The 18,725-nt window shown below is 43.4% G+C and overlaps 1 protein-coding gene across 7 annotated transcripts in view; it reads left to right on the plus strand.

Annotated features, from left to right (window-relative positions):
• Window positions 1-151: 151 nt before the first annotated feature.
• nbas (NBAS subunit of NRZ tethering complex) overlaps window positions 152-18,725 on the plus strand; it is a 131,481-nt gene continuing 112,907 nt past the window's right edge. For 3 of the 7 annotated variants that reach the window (XM_054761776.1, XM_054761775.1, XM_054761780.1), the window contains exons 1-13: window positions 152-272; window positions 602-653; window positions 738-774; window positions 1,775-1,852; window positions 2,232-2,279; window positions 2,371-2,414; window positions 6,298-6,431; window positions 7,370-7,503; window positions 9,508-9,606; window positions 10,994-11,132; window positions 16,229-16,294; window positions 16,366-16,494; window positions 17,606-17,669. In XM_054761776.1, coding sequence (XP_054617751.1) covers window positions 180-272; window positions 602-653; window positions 738-774; window positions 1,775-1,852; window positions 2,232-2,279; window positions 2,371-2,414; window positions 6,298-6,431; window positions 7,370-7,503; window positions 9,508-9,606; window positions 10,994-11,132; window positions 16,229-16,294; window positions 16,366-16,494; window positions 17,606-17,669 — 1,117 coding nt within the window. In that variant the 5' untranslated portion in view covers window positions 152-179. Of the gene's footprint in view, window positions 273-601; window positions 654-737; window positions 775-1,774; window positions 1,853-2,231; window positions 2,280-2,370; window positions 2,415-6,297; window positions 6,432-7,369; window positions 7,504-9,507; window positions 9,607-10,993; window positions 11,133-16,228; window positions 16,295-16,319; window positions 16,495-17,605; window positions 17,670-18,725 lie in introns of those variants that run through there. The other 4 variants (XM_054761777.1, XM_054761778.1, XM_054761779.1 and 1 more) reach the window with 4 other exon arrangements.

Consider the following 18,725-nt stretch of genomic DNA (forward strand, 5'->3'; position numbering starts at 1 on the left):
TGCGTGTATTCGTTTATTTATTACAATAAATCATTTTATAAGTATATGTTACAAATAATCTTATAACGCTTGCTTAATCATCGCTAGCTTCTGCTTGTCAATAAAACGCGGTTCCCTTATGAGGTTTGTCCCACGCGGCTCGCTGTAGACAGCTTTGACAGCTGGCGCTCATCGTCAACATGGCGGAAGATAGCTTGCATGAAGGCGAAGATGAAAACATTTTATACGATTTACTTGTTCTTACTGAATGGCCTCCAGAAACCGACACACAGGTTAGTCGGCTATCACTTTCTGTTCATGTTCATCCTTTGCTTTCACATTTTTCTGCCGCGGTAGCTTGTCAGTGTCGCCTTTAAACGTGAACTCGTAAACATCGGGGTCAGTGGCAAGTAGAGCCACGTAGCATGGGCATCCTGTAGTTTCACTACACACTCGTGTTAACTATAGTTATTAAATGATTTTTACTACTTACATCAAATTTTGAGGTACGTTCAAAAGAGCCTTCAAAATACTTTGCAATGAAATGCATTCATAGCATGTGTACATACTGTAGTAAAAATAATCAACATATATCGCAACGCTTACTATTTTCCATTTGCAGCAGCGAGGCAACAAGGAACACGACACGTCTCTTATTGCAAGAGCAGCAACAGGTAAATGTCCTAACTCTTAGTACTGTATATAGTAATAATACAAGAATAAATACAGATGTATACAAATTCCTACATTTCTTCCAGGCCCATTCAGATTAATCTTGCACTATTTGTGGTACAGGTAAGGTCATTATCTTCGCTGTTATTCTTATGACACAATCACTGACTACTACATTAGATATGTCTTATGTGCTTCGTTAGGTAGCCAAAATATTACCAACAGCATTCAATATGATACAGTGCATGTAACACAATTGTATTATAATCAGTTAAATCAGTTGTTAATTGTAAATATTGTCTGTTGTATTTCCTGCCTGCCGGTGTTGTTACAGTGCCAGGATGAAAACCTAGTATTTTAATTAAATATGATTATATATATGCAGGCCGCATGTTGGCCACACAGTCAGGAGATTTGGAAGATCTGGGTTCCAATCTCTGTTGGGCATCTCAGTGTGGAGTTTGGATGTTCTCCCTGTGCATGGCTTATCTCCGGGTACTCTGGTACCCCGCCTCTCGCCTGAAGTCAGCTGGGATAGGCTCCAGCATACCCGTGACCCTAGTGAGGATAAGCGGCATAGAATATGGATGGATGGTGTTTATTGTATTTACTGCCTCCAGTGCTGTTTCTAATAATAATAATAAGAATAAGAAAAACTTTTTATATATTGGAATGCTTACAGGATAAAACAGTTAATATCTGAATGAAATACAATGTCAATAGCAGCACCAGCTCGTTCATAAAAAGGCTGCAAAATAGAAATGTCATTGGACCTTTTTAAATAGTCTCTGGCGCCCTCTGGTGGCTTGGCGGTGAACTGCACATCTTAGCGGCGGTGATAAGACTGTTGAATTTAGTGCAAATGTTCGCTCAAGATAATTCAAGTATAAAATATTTATTTAATAGGTATTCTTTCTTTTATTCGAAAAAACATGATTGATGATGGAAAAATGTAGCTATTTCGAGAATAGGAGTGAAATGAGTCCAAATGGCATTTTATGGCTTTTACCTTTTTATCTAAATAAGACCAAAAGTCATAATTGCAGTGTTGTTCATATTAAGATATTCGGCTGCCAGTTTGGAAAGTGTCCTTTTTTTGACCGTTTTCATGCTGCAATTTCAGCCCCTCCGGCTCATCTTTGCCCGTCGGTCTTCTCCGGCTGGCGAACAAGCAGATCAACTGGCAGCTGGTGCTTGCAAGGTAAACACACACACACACACACACACACATACACATACACACATACACACATACACACATACACACATACACGCACACATGCACACATGCACACACGTCTGCTCATTACAGCCACACAAGCCCAAGTAAAAGGCTGTATATTGATTGTTTATCAATTGAGCTGTGTAAACAGAGGCCTCTGCCGTCCATTAGTTTGTGTTTATGTGCTTGATGGCGCCGTCCTGAGCAGATGTTGTTGCTCTTTGTATTCCCTGTGAAGCCAGTCTCTGCAGGGTTTAACACCCCAGGCCGTGTTAAAATGACATTTGTGCACATACAGGCCAATAAGAGTTCCAGTTTCTGTCGTCAGCATGTCCTTCTTTGTTATTTTCCTCCACAGTAACGGCAAACTCTTGGCTTTGGTTCAGGACCAGTGTGTGGAGATTAGGTAAGTACACAAATACAAGGTCAATAACAACTTAACAACTTAATCAGCCTGTGTGTGTGTGTGTTTTAACTTGTGTGTCTTTCCCATCCAGGTCTGTAAGAGATGACTTTGGCTCAGTCATTGGGAAGTGCCAGGGTAAGCACTGAACCTATGGTGCTTTACAAGCTGTACACTGACTACTCTAAAGTACATTCAAGCTTACCTTTTATAGTACAGGAGGTCTTCAGCCTTTTTACAAGTTGTGTTGTTACGACAGCGATGTGAGTCCTAAGACCCAAATGAACACCTAAGTACACAGAACACATGGAGGACACATCAAATATAGTAAATACCACGATGGAATGAAGCGCTGATTACAAAAAGAGAGAATAACTCCTTACTTTTGTCCCTGTGGTTGTCTTGCTTAGTTATCACTGTCGATTTCTTAGGAGCAGATCCTTCTTCTTCTTAGGATACCATCTTTATCCGTCATTATGGGCGTGGTGTTTGCTGCCGGCGTTGATCGTCATTTCTTCTTCGTCATTTCACTGCAGATCATCACAACGTCTTCTGAATGCCTTATATTTGTCTTTCAGTTCGTTTAGACATTTTTATGCTTCATTTACTAGGCTGGGGGACAAGAATTAAATGAATGAATCACACAATGAATGAAGTAGATAATCGATATATTGCCATGTTTTCCTCGTCTCTCGCATCCAAACAGGCAGGATCACTTTGCTACGTTTGTTCCATAGAACAACAGCATGAACGGAGTGAGCCCCTTTGTCAGTCATACGGTCTCATTGTCCCAGTGGGTGGAGGCGGGGCTGCTAGCATACACACAGAGTGCAGAAGAGTGTAACGTCGTAGAAACAAAATGAGTGGATTACAATATATTGTCATATATTTTTTCATTGTACTTTTCTGAAAAGTAACGTTAAAACCTCATCTTTTTCTCGTAGACCCAATGTCGTGTATCATGTCTGGTGACACCCCTAACTTATTGCCAAACCATTGTTTTGTGATTAGTTATTACTGTCAATAGTTAGTTAATAGTTAAAAAAGTTAATAACACTGGTATTATATGAATAAGATTAGGGTTAGATATAATACATTCACCTTATTAAGATAATAATAACAGGCTTATTAAGTTTAATTACTGATTATTACAAGCACCTTGTTATAAAGTGTTACCGCAAATGGCCCCCGAGCCACACTTTGGACCCCCCTGCGGTATGTAGTGATGTTGCCATGTGATAGTGTGGAATTGTGGACACAGGGCGCACCGAGTGGACAGACATTACACCAGATAAAGTTGTTGTGAGATCAGCAGTCAGCAAGGTGTGACCAAGCCAAGTATTCCTGGTGTAAGGAGTAAGAAGATGTATGTAGTGTAGTGTAGGTCCTGATCATTCATGCCAAGGCATGTGTGTGATCTGGGAGGTGTTACTTTACCCTGCAATGTATGCCACAGGGCCGCACGCTGGCCTTTTGGTTAGCATGTTGGCCACACGGTCAGGAGTTCAAATCTCTGTTGGGCATCTCTGTGTGGAATTTGCATATTCTCGCTGTGCGTGTGTGGGTTTTCTGCTTTCCTCCCACCTTCCACAAACATGCATGTTAGCTTCACTGGCGACTCTAAATGGTCCATAGGTATGAATGTGAGAGTGAATGCTTGGTTGTCTGTATGTGCCCTGCCATTGGCTGGCCACCAGTCCAGGGTGTATCCTGCCTCTCGCCCAAAGTCAGCTAGGATAGGCTCCAGCATACCCGCAACCCTAGTGAGGATAAGCGGCATAGAAGATGGATGGATGCTACAGTATGTATGTAGCACCTGCTGGAGGTCATGATATGGATGTGTTTCTATTCTCCTGTATTTGCTGAGCTCCAGCAGGCCCCCATTATGGGCCTACATTGCCCCCTCGCTCCCCCCAAGCCTCTGTTCTCTTTCCATTTCATCTTCTTTTCATTTGATTTCATTTCATTTCATGGAGATTAGTCCTAATGGATTCTGCTGTGACGCTGCCTTTTTAAAAGCATTTGCTGCTAATGGAGGAGTCCCTTAGCGCTCGTCTTGTGCACGATCACTATACCTTCTTACCTGTGTGTGTGTGTGTGTGTTATATAATTCATGGCTGTTGAGCTGTGATTTTAAAAGTATCTACCAGGCTTTAGATTGAAGACATGTCGTCTGTTGGCGGAATTTCTCCCCGTCTCCCACCCACGCTGTCACAGAAAAGAAAGAACGGCAACAACATCCTATTTTCTAGTGCCCACCGCTCCCCCCCAAAAAGCTATCTATGTGGAAATGGAGTGCTCTCCACCGTGGAGCAATGCAGCATTTACAATTCATAATGGGGAGGTGTTGGCAGCATGAGAGTGAAAAGGGAAGAAAGCATTCTACAGTCACTGGTCATAACATTAGGTACACCTTCATCGACCTAAAAGGTAATGATGCTCAGTCCTGACAGTGTGTTACAGTGAGGGCCCTCCTTTGGGGGGCTGCTTTATTATTTCTCTCAGTGGGTACCGGATTTATTATTTGTCACCCTCAGCATCATTATGTCTCATCCTTTTTCCTTCTCAAATTCCCCCGTCATCCGTCTGCTTTTTATTCGTTGGCCACATTGCCCACCAGGGGTTGCGGCAGCGTCTGCTCAGCCAACTCATTCCACACAATGAATGCCCGCAGCGCCATTATGTGATATGTGATATCAACAACAACTTGATTTTCATAACTTTATTGCTTAGCAGGCGGCGTATTATGTTTCACATTGTTAGGCGAATCCGAGCTGACGGCTGCATTGACACACTTAAACACGCAAAATAGTCTGCTCGAAACTTGGCCAAACATGCACCCCCTCAATTGTGTTGGCTGTGCTATTATTTTTCCAGCGGTGCTGTTATTAAACCCCATAAGTCATATTGACTTGACATTTCCTCACACACCTCTACAAAACACCCTGGGCAACTTAAAGGCGCTTAGGCAAATCACCACCCAATTCAGTACCCACCTTTAGGGGACTGACAAGCACGTGTGTGTCAAATTTGAGCAAGATTGGTTGAGAAACAAGTAAAAGGTACTTGCAGGGGCACAAGGGTGGGACTTATCAATTAACTAAAGTCATTGACCGTTTGTCTAATGATCATACAACTTTGAGGATATGCGTATTATTTGTATTCTAACATGTATTCCAGTGCATTTGAAGCACAGCCCATAGCGGGTGCCACAAATGTCCTTTATCGCCATGTAAAAAAAAAAAAATGGCTGTGTGTAGGTGCATCCCAAGACTTTTGTTCATTGTACGTATGCCTGTACATGTGTGCTATTCAGTAATGTGTCGACAAAGACACTACATGGTGGCGCTGTTATTGATGTCGCATTGACTTGAAATTTCTCACATAGCTGAATATACGCAACACGGCACCCACCGCACGTTGGGGGTGTTTGGACCAATGGCTGACGAGCACGTGTGTGTCAACATGCCGCATGTGACAACATATTGCAGTTGGCGCAAAATGTAGCACTTAAAGACAAAATATGACCTTTTGGTTATAAACTATTACAGTTCCATAAATACTCTGGTGTTTTATGGCAAAATCTAGCATTTTGTGTCAAAAAATACAACAAAATATTTTATTTTTGTGACAACATATAGCATTTTGTCACAAAATGTAGTATTTAAAGACAAAATACTACAATATGTCCTATTGCTCCTATTGCTAATTTTTGCCACAAATACGAGAGATGTGTGCAGCTAAATTAGCAAAGATTTCCGTTTTCGTTATTGCATGTGGGCGTGGCATGGTGACAAAGTTTGATGTCTTGCCCTAAAACAAAAAGTGTGAATACGTCAGCTCCACAAGATGAGATGCACCAAAGCACTTGTGTAAGTTGACACCATTTATACAGTACGTTACTTTCCTAAGTTAGTCACAGCACCGCACGGCGCTAAAATGCTTTCAAATGACTGTGTAGGATGAAGGGATGATTTGAAGTAAACAACATTGTGTATTCATCGATTTTGTTGTTCTGCAGTTCCAAAGGACCCCAACCCCCAATGGCGGCGGGTGGCGTGGAGCCACGACTGCGCCCTGCTGGCGTTTGCGGACAGCACGGGCACAGTGCGCCTCTTTGACCTCGTGGGCAGCGAGCTGTTTGTCATCCAGCCGGTGATTGTTTTGTTGTTATTGTATTGCTTTTTCAGCCAATACACGGCACTGAATGCCTACGCTCAGTTTGGCACTGGGTAGGATAGGTTCCACCTGTGTGTGCTGCATTTAGAGGTGAAAACAATATCATCCATTTTCTCTTATCATGCACAGGATTTTGGTTGTTGCATCTCAAATGCCCTCATTAATGCTGTAATCCTTCTTTTGTTGTTGTTTGAAGTGATTGTAAAGTTTTGATTCCCTTTGAAGGCGTCGCACACGTTCCAAATGTGAAAACATTCACTTTCTTATCCTGACAAAAGAAAGTCTTTGTGACTTCACAATAACATGCTGTCAGTCAGGTCGGGTTTTCTCAACACTTTCATTCTTTCTTTTGTCTGGTGCCCCCCCTCTCCATTTCCCATTCCCTGTTGTCTCCTTCCTCCCTCCTCTCTTGTCTGGTTCCTTTTCCCTCCATTTTTAATGTGTCACACACTTAATACTCCTTCAAGCCTCTCCAGATCCTCTTTTTTTCCCCCTCCCTCCTCTTATCCTTCAGTCATCCCTCATCCAGCACTTTAATGCCCCCTCTGTGCCTCATGGTATTGTCAGCCCACCGTTTCTATCCCTTCATTCTTTTTTCCAGCCTGCTGTCCTCTCGTCTGTCTCTGCCCTCCCAACCCTCCCTGTCACAGGAAGGAGGAGGACTTGAAGGAAAATTGCATTATTTTCTCCCCTTTTTCCTCTTCTTTGTGTTATTTCTTTGTAGGTGTACCTAATGAAGTGACTAATAAGTTTTGTGTGCGCGCGCGCGCGCGTGTGTGTGTGTGCGCGCGTGCGTGCGTGCGTGCGTGCGTGCGCGCGTGTGTGTGTGTGTGTGTGTGTGTGTGTGTGTGTGTGTGTGTGTGTGTGTGTGTAACGTTAACCTTCTCATCTCATGTTGTGTTTTTTTTTTCAAGGCGCTGAGTTTCCCCGGAGATTTCAGCTGCGCCGTGGCGGGCCTAATTTTCCTCGAGTACACGGGCGGCGCTCAGTGGTCGGCCGAGCTGCTCGTCGTCACGTATGGGGGCGGCCTCAAGAGCTACCTGGTCAGGTGAGCGGCAGTGTTAATCCTTCTCATGTCACCAAATACGGTAAACTAACTGAGTGTTGTGTGCATTTGAACGTGACCACACCGTATACAATCATACGATGTTACTCCAGGATTGTGAAAGGTCGTTATATAGGAGCTACAGCAGGGGTGTCCAGGGAGGGCCACATGGTGACAAATGAAAGCATGCACCTTTGCCACGTTGATATTTTGTACAGCAGCACATGCAGACGTACTGTACTGTAAGGCGCCGTGCCCACGTTATGCCAAGTAAAAACTGCATCTCAGCGTTGTCATGTTGGTGAACAAGCATATCATTAGTAGCAACTTCTGTTTGGGTTCTTTTTTTACCCATTTTTGCTGTTTTTTTTTATTTTCCAAATTTCTTAAATCATCTTTGGATTTTTTTCATATTATTATTATGACTTTATTACCATCATGTTTTGATTTTATTCACATATTAGAACTTTCTCCCTAACCTAATTTCCCAAAAATTACAACTTTGTTTAGTTTAGTTTAGTCTCATAATATTAGGACTTGAATATTTCAACTCTATGCTACTAAAATACATTATTGTTGTAAAATTCCAACTTTTCTTCTTGTTTGAATACGGCATTTTTTTCTTAATATTTCATCTCTGTTCTTGTAAAATGACAGCTGTTTTTTTTTATATCAACTGTGTTCTTGTAAATGTTCTACTCTTAACTATGACTTTATTCTTGTACCATTATAATGTTTTCCGCACTTTTCGGCAATACTTTCTGATATGCATCTGTCTGTAAGTAATATACACGTGTGGATGGACAAATACTGTGTTGTTTAATTAGGAGACTCTTTAATTTAGGACACTAATTAGGAGGAGGTTGTAGCTGCTGTGTCAGCCACCGACTAACTAAATACACATATTTTAATTCATTTGTGATTACAAAAATGAATTTTTGGTGTATGTTTTTAACTTTTGTAATGTTTTGGAGTACGGAAAGAAAACTGTAGCTCTTTGTTAACATATGGTCATTTATTAACAAGTACATTGCACAACACAGCAGCAACAGAACCAATGTTGTAATAGCGGTACGGAGCAAATTGCTCATCCAACATTAATAAAGCACAATGGTACGACAAGCGTAACACACCAAAAGCTGAGTAGCATGATTTTTAAGCGCATGCAGAGGTAGATGAAGCAGCTGGATAATTCAAATGCAGCTCCCCCAAGCTTGTGGAGTTAATAAAAACTAGTGGTAAATTGCTAGTTTTTTGACCTTATGCTAAACTGAGACCATTACGCATCCGGTGACTAAAGGGGATTGCGGTTAATTGAATAGAGGCTTGAATAGTAGCACAAGCGTGCATATTACACATTAGAAAGTGCTTTAAAGATGTACTAAAGTGCTATCATTTCATCTAAATGCAAAGATGGACCTGGTGCTTGTGAATACCAAATACAGCCATCCTTTTCAAAGAGACACATTGAGAATATTGGATGGCGTGCCTGCGTGTGATCGTATGAGCGCAGGCCTTCCCGTTCTAATGTAGCATTAGTGGAAAGCTTTGATGCAATTGTGCTGCAACACCACCAAGCAGTGTTGAAAGGGCACTCCTGGACGTAGGGTTGCGTTATGGCTGTGCTGCACGGTGTGTAAAGTCAGGTATTAAGTCGTGGGAGAAATGTGCAGATCTACCCAGAAAGTGTGGGGCTTATTTTCTCTCAATGATTGGTTTTACAGCATGGAGCTGATGCCTCCTCCTCCTCCTATAATAATTGGAGCTTAAACCCAGTCACCATTCTCTCCTGCCAGCCGCAGTTATTGTCCCCTTCCCACCTCTTCTCCTCTCATTCCAGCCTAGGAGATGACGATATCCCTGCACAGATTTCATAGCGTGCTTTTGCTGCAAATAAAGCCACTTCACCCCCCCTCACACACACACACACACACACACACACACACCTACACACACACACACACAGCATTTTTCATTCTTTATATTTTACCTTTCTCCTCCACACAGCGTGGGGACCAATCAGAACTTCCAGGAGAACCACACCTTCAGCTTTTCGTCCCACTATGCCCACGGCATTACCTCAGCCATGTACCACCCGGGACACCGGTGAGCGTCCATCCAATTCACGCAGGCATTCATCTATCGCACGGAAAATGACATAATTTCATTTTTGCATACATTGTGCTCACATACGCTATCTACAGGCGTCCTGCATCCATCTTCTCAAATCAAATCTGTGAATCCTACCTGAGGATGTGACTTTTGAAGGACAACCGATGCCCTTAAAAGTGCGACAATTTGTAGTTTAACTTTACGGTTTTGGGCTTCTGTTTACAGTCGTGGCTCGCTCCATCGAACATCGCTCCCTCACTCTCTCGCTTTTACCAAAATAAAATATTGACTTATTTGCCAATAGCACTACTCCCCATATTCTAAGTAAACAGAAAAATCCACAGTTAATCCATGTGATCGCTGTGGGTATCGGCCGATCTCACTCATGGATGATCAGAATCAGCAGCATAAAACCCTGATTGGGAGCATCCCTGCTTTCTATGTCTTAATGTGACTCAGTGAGGTTTCTTATTACACAAATGGGGCCATTGAGGAGTCAATCAGGCTGTGACTTTTAATGCCATGCCGGTGGGCCAGTCTGGGGAGGAAAAAAACCCAAACTTGGCTCAGAGCTTTTGGCTAATCATGTCTGGCTGGATTCCGTGACCTAAACGTGCACCTTCCCTCTTTGCCCCCCCCCCCCCCCCCCCCCCCCCCCCCCCCCCCCCTCCCCTCCTCGTTCTCTCCAGGCTGCAAGAAGCCAGATTGGCTTTGGCAGGTGAAGCTTGCTTTGGCAGCTTAATGGCTCCTGACAGCCGCTGTCAAACATTTGCCAACTGATGGACGCCATGAAACTTTAATGATCCACCGTGTTCAAAGCGGGTCAGGGTGAGGGCGGTGAATATTGATTAAAAGTGATCTGCGACAACCGGCGGTCTCGGCGGGTCCACAATAACCACAACAAATGTGACGTGTTCAGGTGTGAGCGAGACCCCCGAGCATCAGCCTCGTGTTGCTGCTCCACAGCAGTGATGGGATGGGCCGGGCCCTAATAATCCAAGGTGACTCCAGATGTGCCATTGCTCCAGTTTACAGATGGAGTTGATACATTTGCATGTGCAGATGTCGTGCATCTGCTCCAGTGCAACTACGCAGAATAAATATGTAAGGCGCTATTCTTAACATCAGTCAAGTTAATTAATAAGGGTCCCATAAGGTGCTGCTCACCGTCTCATGTCATGCTCCACCAGGGGGCAGTGTTGAGCCAGGCTGTGGTTTCTTCACAAACGAAATCGATTTGTCTCAAATAAATGTCTTTTTACTACATATAACATTAAAAGCATTACCAGCCATATGCTGCGGTCTCAAAGCAAAGCATTCGGGTGAGTTTTTCTTTTTGTAAATTGGTGATCAATAGGGTCGTGTTTTTGTCCTGTTGTAGTCTGCTGCTTATAGGAGGCTGCGAGTCAGGAGACAACAGCACATCCAAAGCCTCTAGCTGCGGCCTCACCGCCTGGAGGGCTCTCTCCGGCTCGCCCCACTACAAGCAGGTCACCAGCTACGAGGACGACGTCAACCTGGTAAGGACAACACACCAATGTGTCAGAGTTTCACTATTTATGTCAACTCTCGTGTGTGTGTGTGTGTGTGTGTGTGTGTGTGTGTGTGTATATACTGTACACACATATATGTATATATATATATGTATATATATATATATATATATATATATATATATACTGCTAAAAAAAGTTTTAAAAAAAGACACTTCGAAAACACATCAGATCTAAACTGGGGGAAAAATGATCTTGAATATCTTTCCTGATAATAAGTGGGTGATGTATTAGTAACAAAATGATGCCACATCATTTGATAGAAATGAAAATGATCACCCTATAGAGGGGGGAAATCAAAGACCCCCCAAAAACGAAAGAGAAAAAATGATGCAGCACACTGGTCCATTTTGCTAAAATGTCATTGTAGCAACTCAAAATGATTCTCAATAGTTTGTGTGGCCCCCACATGCTTGTATGCATGCCTGACAACGTCGGGGCATGCTCCTAATGAGACTACGGATGGTGTCCTGGGGGATCTCCTTCCAGATCTGGACCAGAGCATCACTGCGGTACCTGGACGCATGGAGGAGATTCCAGGAGACAGGTAGTTACTCCAGGAGAGCTGGACAGGGCCGTAGAAGGTCCTTCAACCCTCAGCAGGATCGGTATCTGCTCCTTTGTGCAAGGAGGAACAGGATGAGCACTGCCAGAGCCCTACAAAATGACCTCCAGCAGGCCACTGGTGTGAATGTTTCTGACCAAACAATCAGAAACAGGCTCCATGAGGGTGGCCCGAGGGCCCGACGTCCTGTAGTGGGCCCTGTGCTCCCTGCCCAGCACCGTAGAGCTCCATTGGCATTTGCCATAGACCACCAGAATTGGCAACTACACCACTGGTGCCCTGTGCTCTTCCCTGATGAGAGCAAGTTCAACCTGAGCACATGCGACAGACGTGAAAGGGTCTGGAGATGCCGTGGAGAACGTTATGCTGCCTGCAACATCATTCAGCATGACCGGTTTGGTGGTGGGTCAGTGATGGTCTGGGGAGGCATATCCCTGGAAGGACGCACAGACCTCTACAGGTCAGATAACGGCACCCTGACTGCTATTAGGTATCGGGATGAAATCCTTGGACCCATTGTCAGAACCTACGCTGGTGCAGAGGGACCTGGGTTCCTCCTGGTCCACGACAATGCCCAACCTCATGTGGCTAGTGTATGCAGGTAGTTCCTGGAGGATGAAGGAATTGATACCATTGACTGGCCCCCACGTTCACCTGACCGAAACCCAATAGAACACCTCTGGGACATTATGTTTAGGTCCATCCGGCTCCGCCAGGTTGCTCCTCAGACTGTCCAGGAGCTCATTGATTCCCTGGTCCAGATCTGGGAGGAGATCCCCCAGGACACCATCCATAGTCTCATTAGGAGCATGCCCCGACGTTGTCAGGCATGCGTACAAGCACGTGGGGGCCACACAAACTACTGAGAATCATTTTGAGTTGCTACAATGACATTTTAGCCAAATGGACCAGTCTGCTGCAGCATTTTTTCACTTTCATTTTTGGGGTGTCTTTGATTTCCCCCCTCTATAGGGTGATCATTTTCATTTCTATCAAATGATGTGGCATCATTTTGTTACTAATACATCACCCACTTATTATCAGGAAACATATTCAACATCATTTTTCCCCCAGTTTAGATCTGATGCGTTTTCGAAGTGTTCCTCTAATTACCCAACTACAGGGAGCTACACTTCCCTTTGATCGGAGGTGCTAATGGGAGGAGAGGATTAGACCACCACTCCTCCCAGTCTTAGTGTAAGGAACCAATAGGAGGAGGGTGTTGGCACACCAATTCCGCCCACTCGTACTGTATTTAAGGCCTAGGCTACCAGCACTTGTTAGTTCGCTGACGAAGCTCTTCGGATAAGGAGCGAAACGTCCGACACATTCTTCACAGAAGTACAGATGACGTCTCAAGAAGCCTTTCTATCAATGCCGTGAATAGATTCTAAAATAGCCAAAACACCTGAATAAAACATCTAAAATATCACTTAATTGCTGACTAATTAGAGATTAGAAGCCCATTCAATAAGAAAGGAGCGATGGTATTGTTAGTTTACGATGATCTTCGCACCTCCTCCGCACTCAATTGTTCACGCACACACCCATTCATGACTGCTTCACGCGTATCCTGTACATATATCCTCGGGCTCGTTCACTAAAATTTTTATTTCTTGCTTTTAAAATCGTGTTTTAAAAAAAAATCAAAGACGGAAATTTGTGACGTTCTGCAGGACAGGAGCGAGCGTCCCCTGTCCTGAACCCTTATTTGGCGGGCTGTGCCTTCTCCGGGGAGGAAGAGGCAGCCGCTTCATGCCTGGTGGCCGCGCAGCTGCGGCCAGTTAACATTTGTGGCGGATAAAAGGCCAGCGCCGTCGAATGTGTGGCACTGGTTCATTGTTATTGATATTACTAGTTTCCTCACCGTAGCTGTTACCTAGATTTACCTACCTGTTTGTGTGTCAACAGAGCCTTTTTCCCCTATGTCTCTTGGTTTTGCTCCAGTCTTTTTGTGAATACATGTTAATATGTGTGCGCACAAATTCAAAATGGCCACCAACCTGTCTGTAGCGGCCACCTGTCTTTAGCGGCCACTTTTGCCGTTTCCCTTCAGTGGCCACTATAGACAGGTTTGACTGTTGTGCATGTGTATATCTATATTTTTGCATGTTTGTCACACTTAAATGTATCAGATCAGCAAAAATGACAACACAGCTGAACACAAAATGCAGTTTTTAAATGAAACTTTTTATGATTAAGGGAGAAAAAAATCCAACCCTACATGGCCCAAGTGTGGAAAAATTGGGCCCCGACCCCCACTCCTCCCCACAAACATACTGTAACTTAAGTAAGATGAATTGAGATCTATCAGTGTGTAAAAGGTTATAAAGCCATTTCTAAAGCTTTGGGACTCCAGCCAACCACAGTGAGAGCCATTATCCACAAATGGCCAAAACATGGAACAGTGGTGAACCTTCCCAGGAGTGGCCGGCCAACCAAAATGACCCCAAGAGCGCAGCGACGACTCATCCGAGAGGTCACAAAAGACCTCACAACAACATCCAAAGAACTGCAGGCCTCACTTGCCTCCGTTAGGGTCAGTGTTCATGACTCCACCATAAGAAAGACACTGGACAAAAACAGCCTGAATGGCAGAGTTCTAAGACCAAAACCACTGCTGAACAAAAACAACATCAAGGCTCGTCTCAGTGTTGCCAGAAAACGTCTTGATGATCCCCAAGACCTTTGGGAAAATACTCAAAAGTTGAACTTTTTGGAAGGTGTGTGTCCCATTGCATCTGGCGTAAAAGAACATCATAGCAACAGTAAAAGGTGGTGGTGGTAGTGTGAAGACTTTGGAGTGGTCTAGTCCAAGTCCTGATCTGAATCCTATTGAGATGCTGTGGCCTGACCTTCAAAAGGAGAAGCCTGCAATGTGGCTGAATGACAACAATTCTGCTAAATTCCTCCCCAGCGCTGGAAAAGACTCATTGCAAGTTGAAAGGCCCTGTCACGCCTTGACGATTTAGCCAGCGCATGCCTGACGTGATCATTTTAATGGCATACGTTGAACTGTGGACGTTTTTTTTCAATTTTGGGTGTATACCTAGCGTATTCATAACGAGTTTGACATATTAGTAACTTATATAGAACGTTTGTATAACTTATAGACAACTTATACCAACGAACGCGTAGCGTGTTGCCGGCGTTCACAACTTATGCCCAACACCAGTCCTGCACGGCGGAGTATAGCCGACGATCACGTGCCGTAGCCTATAAAAAGGCTGCCACTTGATGACTCGCCTCAGTAGACATCACAGTGTCAACATTGCCATCATGCCGAAGAAAATTTTGAAGACCACTGCCAAGAAGTATCAGGGCAGTGATGGAGGGATCCATCACCACCCACAGCCTCCCCCTCCCACTCCACTGATGGAGATGACGCAGGTTGTAACGCCTCTTCCCCTCCTGATCGTTCCATTCCCCAAAGTTGTTTGAGTATTATTAAAGTGTTGCACTGTGCAATAACACTTGAAGGAATACGTTTATTATCGTTCATTGCTGGGGTGTGATGTCATTATGACGGATGATCATGTTTTTCATGGCTGTCTTACTAATACTCATTTATAAATAGTTCTCTTTTTTCCAGCAAACGCTAACTTGGACAGTAACATGCTGTATCTCTCTATTCTTTTTGAATGTAAATACTCCTATGCACTTGATGTTGACGTGATCAATAATGTTTGATTAAAACGTGCATTGTTTCTCTCAGCCAAAGAGCAAAAAAAAAAAAAAAATGTTAGTTCCATTCCCAGTGTCACAGTGCCCTGTACTGGTCTAGCATGTAGCAGTATAAATAAGGACTTCCTGCAAGGCACACCATAATGTACTGTACTGTCTGCAAACACAACAGCCTCCGTCTCCTCAACCCTTGCCAAGAAGAGAGCCAAGAAGATGCAGTTTTGTCTCAAGGTATGTTGATGTATTACGACTTGTGCGTAACTTAAAAATAACGTGTGTGAATGGGCGTCAACGATCGCATAACTTATTGCCCGCGTATGCGGGAAGTATGAATCATACGTTGACATATGTCAAAGTTTTGTGCATGCACAAAATTTTTGGATGACTTAGACGTACTACGACGTATGCCGGCGTGCTTCAGCGTGCTCTTAACTTATACAAAACTTACCCATAACTTATTCGACGTACGCTAGCGTATTGGCCACAATTTTCATACGTTGTGACAGGGCCTTAAGGGGGGCCCAACCACTTATTAGCTTTACTTTCCGACACGGGGCCATGTAGCTTTGACTGCATTTTGTGTTGAGTTGTGTTATCCTTGACTATTATCCTTGACTAATATTTCCATTTGTTTGATGATCTGAACCATTTAATTACGTGTGACAAACATGCAAACAATAAGAAATCAGGAAGGGGGCCACCAGCGTACATTTGAGGCTGATGATGTTGATACATCTTTGAATGTGACCTTGCTGAGCTCCTATCAGCGACGTATGCAGCAAAGCAATGCCCATTGTGTCACATCTTCTTTCAGAGTCAGAAGCGAGGTTTCTTAAGGATGCCCACCTTCCGGCTGTTCAGCAGGCAAGGAGATGAAAAGGTAGCCTCTGTCTTTTTGGCTGCAGGACTAACACGAGCGCTTGAACCTGACGTGTGTGTGTCCTGCTGCAGGACGGCGTATTCCGCATGAGCCTCAGCCCCGACGGCACCCTGCTGGCTGTCATCCACTTCTCGGGGCGCCTGTCTCTCTGGGACGTCCCCTCGCTTAAACAGAGGGCGGCGTGGGAGCAGGACCAACAGGTATTAAGCTCGCTCACCAATCATGCCTGCGATCTCACAGTGCCTCATGGTAGCATCCTGCGCATTAGGGCCTCCACTCATTGTACCCCTGTCATCTCTTACTCAAGTGCACGTGAGGAGAGGATACAGAGCTCGTCTTTATAGCATTTCATGACACTCATGGATGTACTTTAGAGTAGTCAGCGTACAGCTGAACAGTACTTAACACTCAGCCATTGTTGTCGAAATCACGTGTGTTGAAACGTATTCCACCAACGGCTGCCAAGGATGTTTGACATTTTGTAAACCAGCACGAGCAGTTGTATGTTGCTGAAGGCTTGGTTAACTTAAAATAACTTCAACTTAATATAGTTTTTGCTTATTTTACCTTTTGACAAATGTACAAATATTGAACAAAAGACAAAAAGACATTTATTTTGTAAGTTGTTGAATTGTAATTTATTAAATATCATTCGTTCTTTCATTTTATTATTGATTTTGAATGCCTTCATTGAATTATTGAGAAAAATAGATTTATTGTATATTAAAAAATTATTGAATAAATAAAAACACTTTATCTTTCTTGCTACGTGTATTCCTTATGTCAGTTTGGCAGAAAATGTGCTCCTTCATGCAGTTGGAATTTCTTATTTTTTTGTTGTCCAACCCACTTTAAAAAATGAATAATTATACAATAGTTGCTAGTTTGTTTTTTTAGAATGTGTTGAGTGCCAATAACAATAAAAACAACAAAACTTTGGACACCCCTGGTCTAACTAGCTGGTGAGTAGCAAGATAAATAAGCAATCAATCTGTACTGCCATACAAGCTGTACACGGACTACTCTAAAGTATATCCAAGAAGGTATACAAGTAATAAAATGGATGGTGAAATTGCCTGCGATTGGCTGGTGACCCCGCTTGATGCTCAGACTCAGCTGGGATAGACTCCAGCATATCCCTGTGACCCTAATTAGGATAAGGGATGTACGTACTTAGGCGTGAAGGAGAAGATGGGATGTGTTTTTGCAGATTCCTGTGGTGTGCGTGCATGCGTGTGTGTGTGTGTTTGTTGTTCCTACGTGAGTGATTCATTTTTTTTCCTTGCTCTTCCTTGTCGGCCCTCCCCGCAGCCAGGATTTGAGGAGATCAATCCAGAGTGGAAGACGTCGCTGGAGAGGAGGAAGAAAATAAAAGGTACTTTGGCCGGGGGGGGGCTTAGCAGAGACGGCTTTGAACGCTGACACAGCAGAGCGAGCCGGATTGAATTTAATGATCTTTGACACGTCTTATTCACTGAATGATACACTTATTTAGACGCACAACTGGAGGCAGATGAACTTTATTCCTCTGACCACGCCTGCCAGTCGGTGCAAAGCGTGTGGGTTTTTGTTGTTGACAGTTTTGGGGCATTAGTACAGATGTCCGTGACAGCTCGGGTAAACAAGGATCTAAAGCGTGAGCGTAATCGTGACAAGCTCCACGTGTAAATACCTCTCAGGGCGCACACGTCAGCTAGGCATCACTCTCGTGGACGCAGGCTGCTGTTTACGTTGAGAAAGACACCACAAGAGCTGCACAAACTATTTGGCGGTAATAAAGTGAAACTGTGATTGTCACCGAGGTGATGGTGATTGTTGTTGTCGTTTGCTGCGGTGTGGAACTGCACGGCATCATCCTCAAAGAGGTGTTTCTAATATTTTGGCCACTAAAGTGTGGGAACAGAATACCTCTCAAATCGCAGCATTATTGCATTTTGAAAGCTACCTTTTATTTTTTGTTTCAGTTGTTGAAATCGTGCAGGTGCTGATAATGGAGGCGAACATGCTGAAGTACAATTCAGTTGACGTTCTAGTTTGTGTTGACTGAAAAAAGAAGGAAAGCTTATCTTGAAGAAACCTGAAATTGATTTCAATTTAAAACGTAAAGTCATTTAACATGCACAAACTTTCAATAACTACTGACCTCTTGTAGGACTTGTTCTTAGTTAAACATGATGATGATAATCATTTAATATAAATAAATATGCAGAAGAACCTTGAACAAAAATGGAGGAAAGCTTGTCTTGAAAAAAGCTTTACATTTATTTAAATGTAGAATTCAAATTCATTACATTCCATTTTTTATTCAATAGAATTCTGTAATTAATCAATGATTGAAATGATTTGTATTATTTTAAATGGATATATGAATTAAAGTAATTCCATTCCATATTATAATTCATTTAACATGCACAAACTTTTAGTGCACTCA

This window comes from Dunckerocampus dactyliophorus, chromosome 19 (genome assembly GCF_027744805.1).
Source record: "Dunckerocampus dactyliophorus isolate RoL2022-P2 chromosome 19, RoL_Ddac_1.1, whole genome shotgun sequence".
NCBI classification, from domain to species: domain Eukaryota; kingdom Metazoa; phylum Chordata; class Actinopteri; order Syngnathiformes; family Syngnathidae; genus Dunckerocampus; species Dunckerocampus dactyliophorus.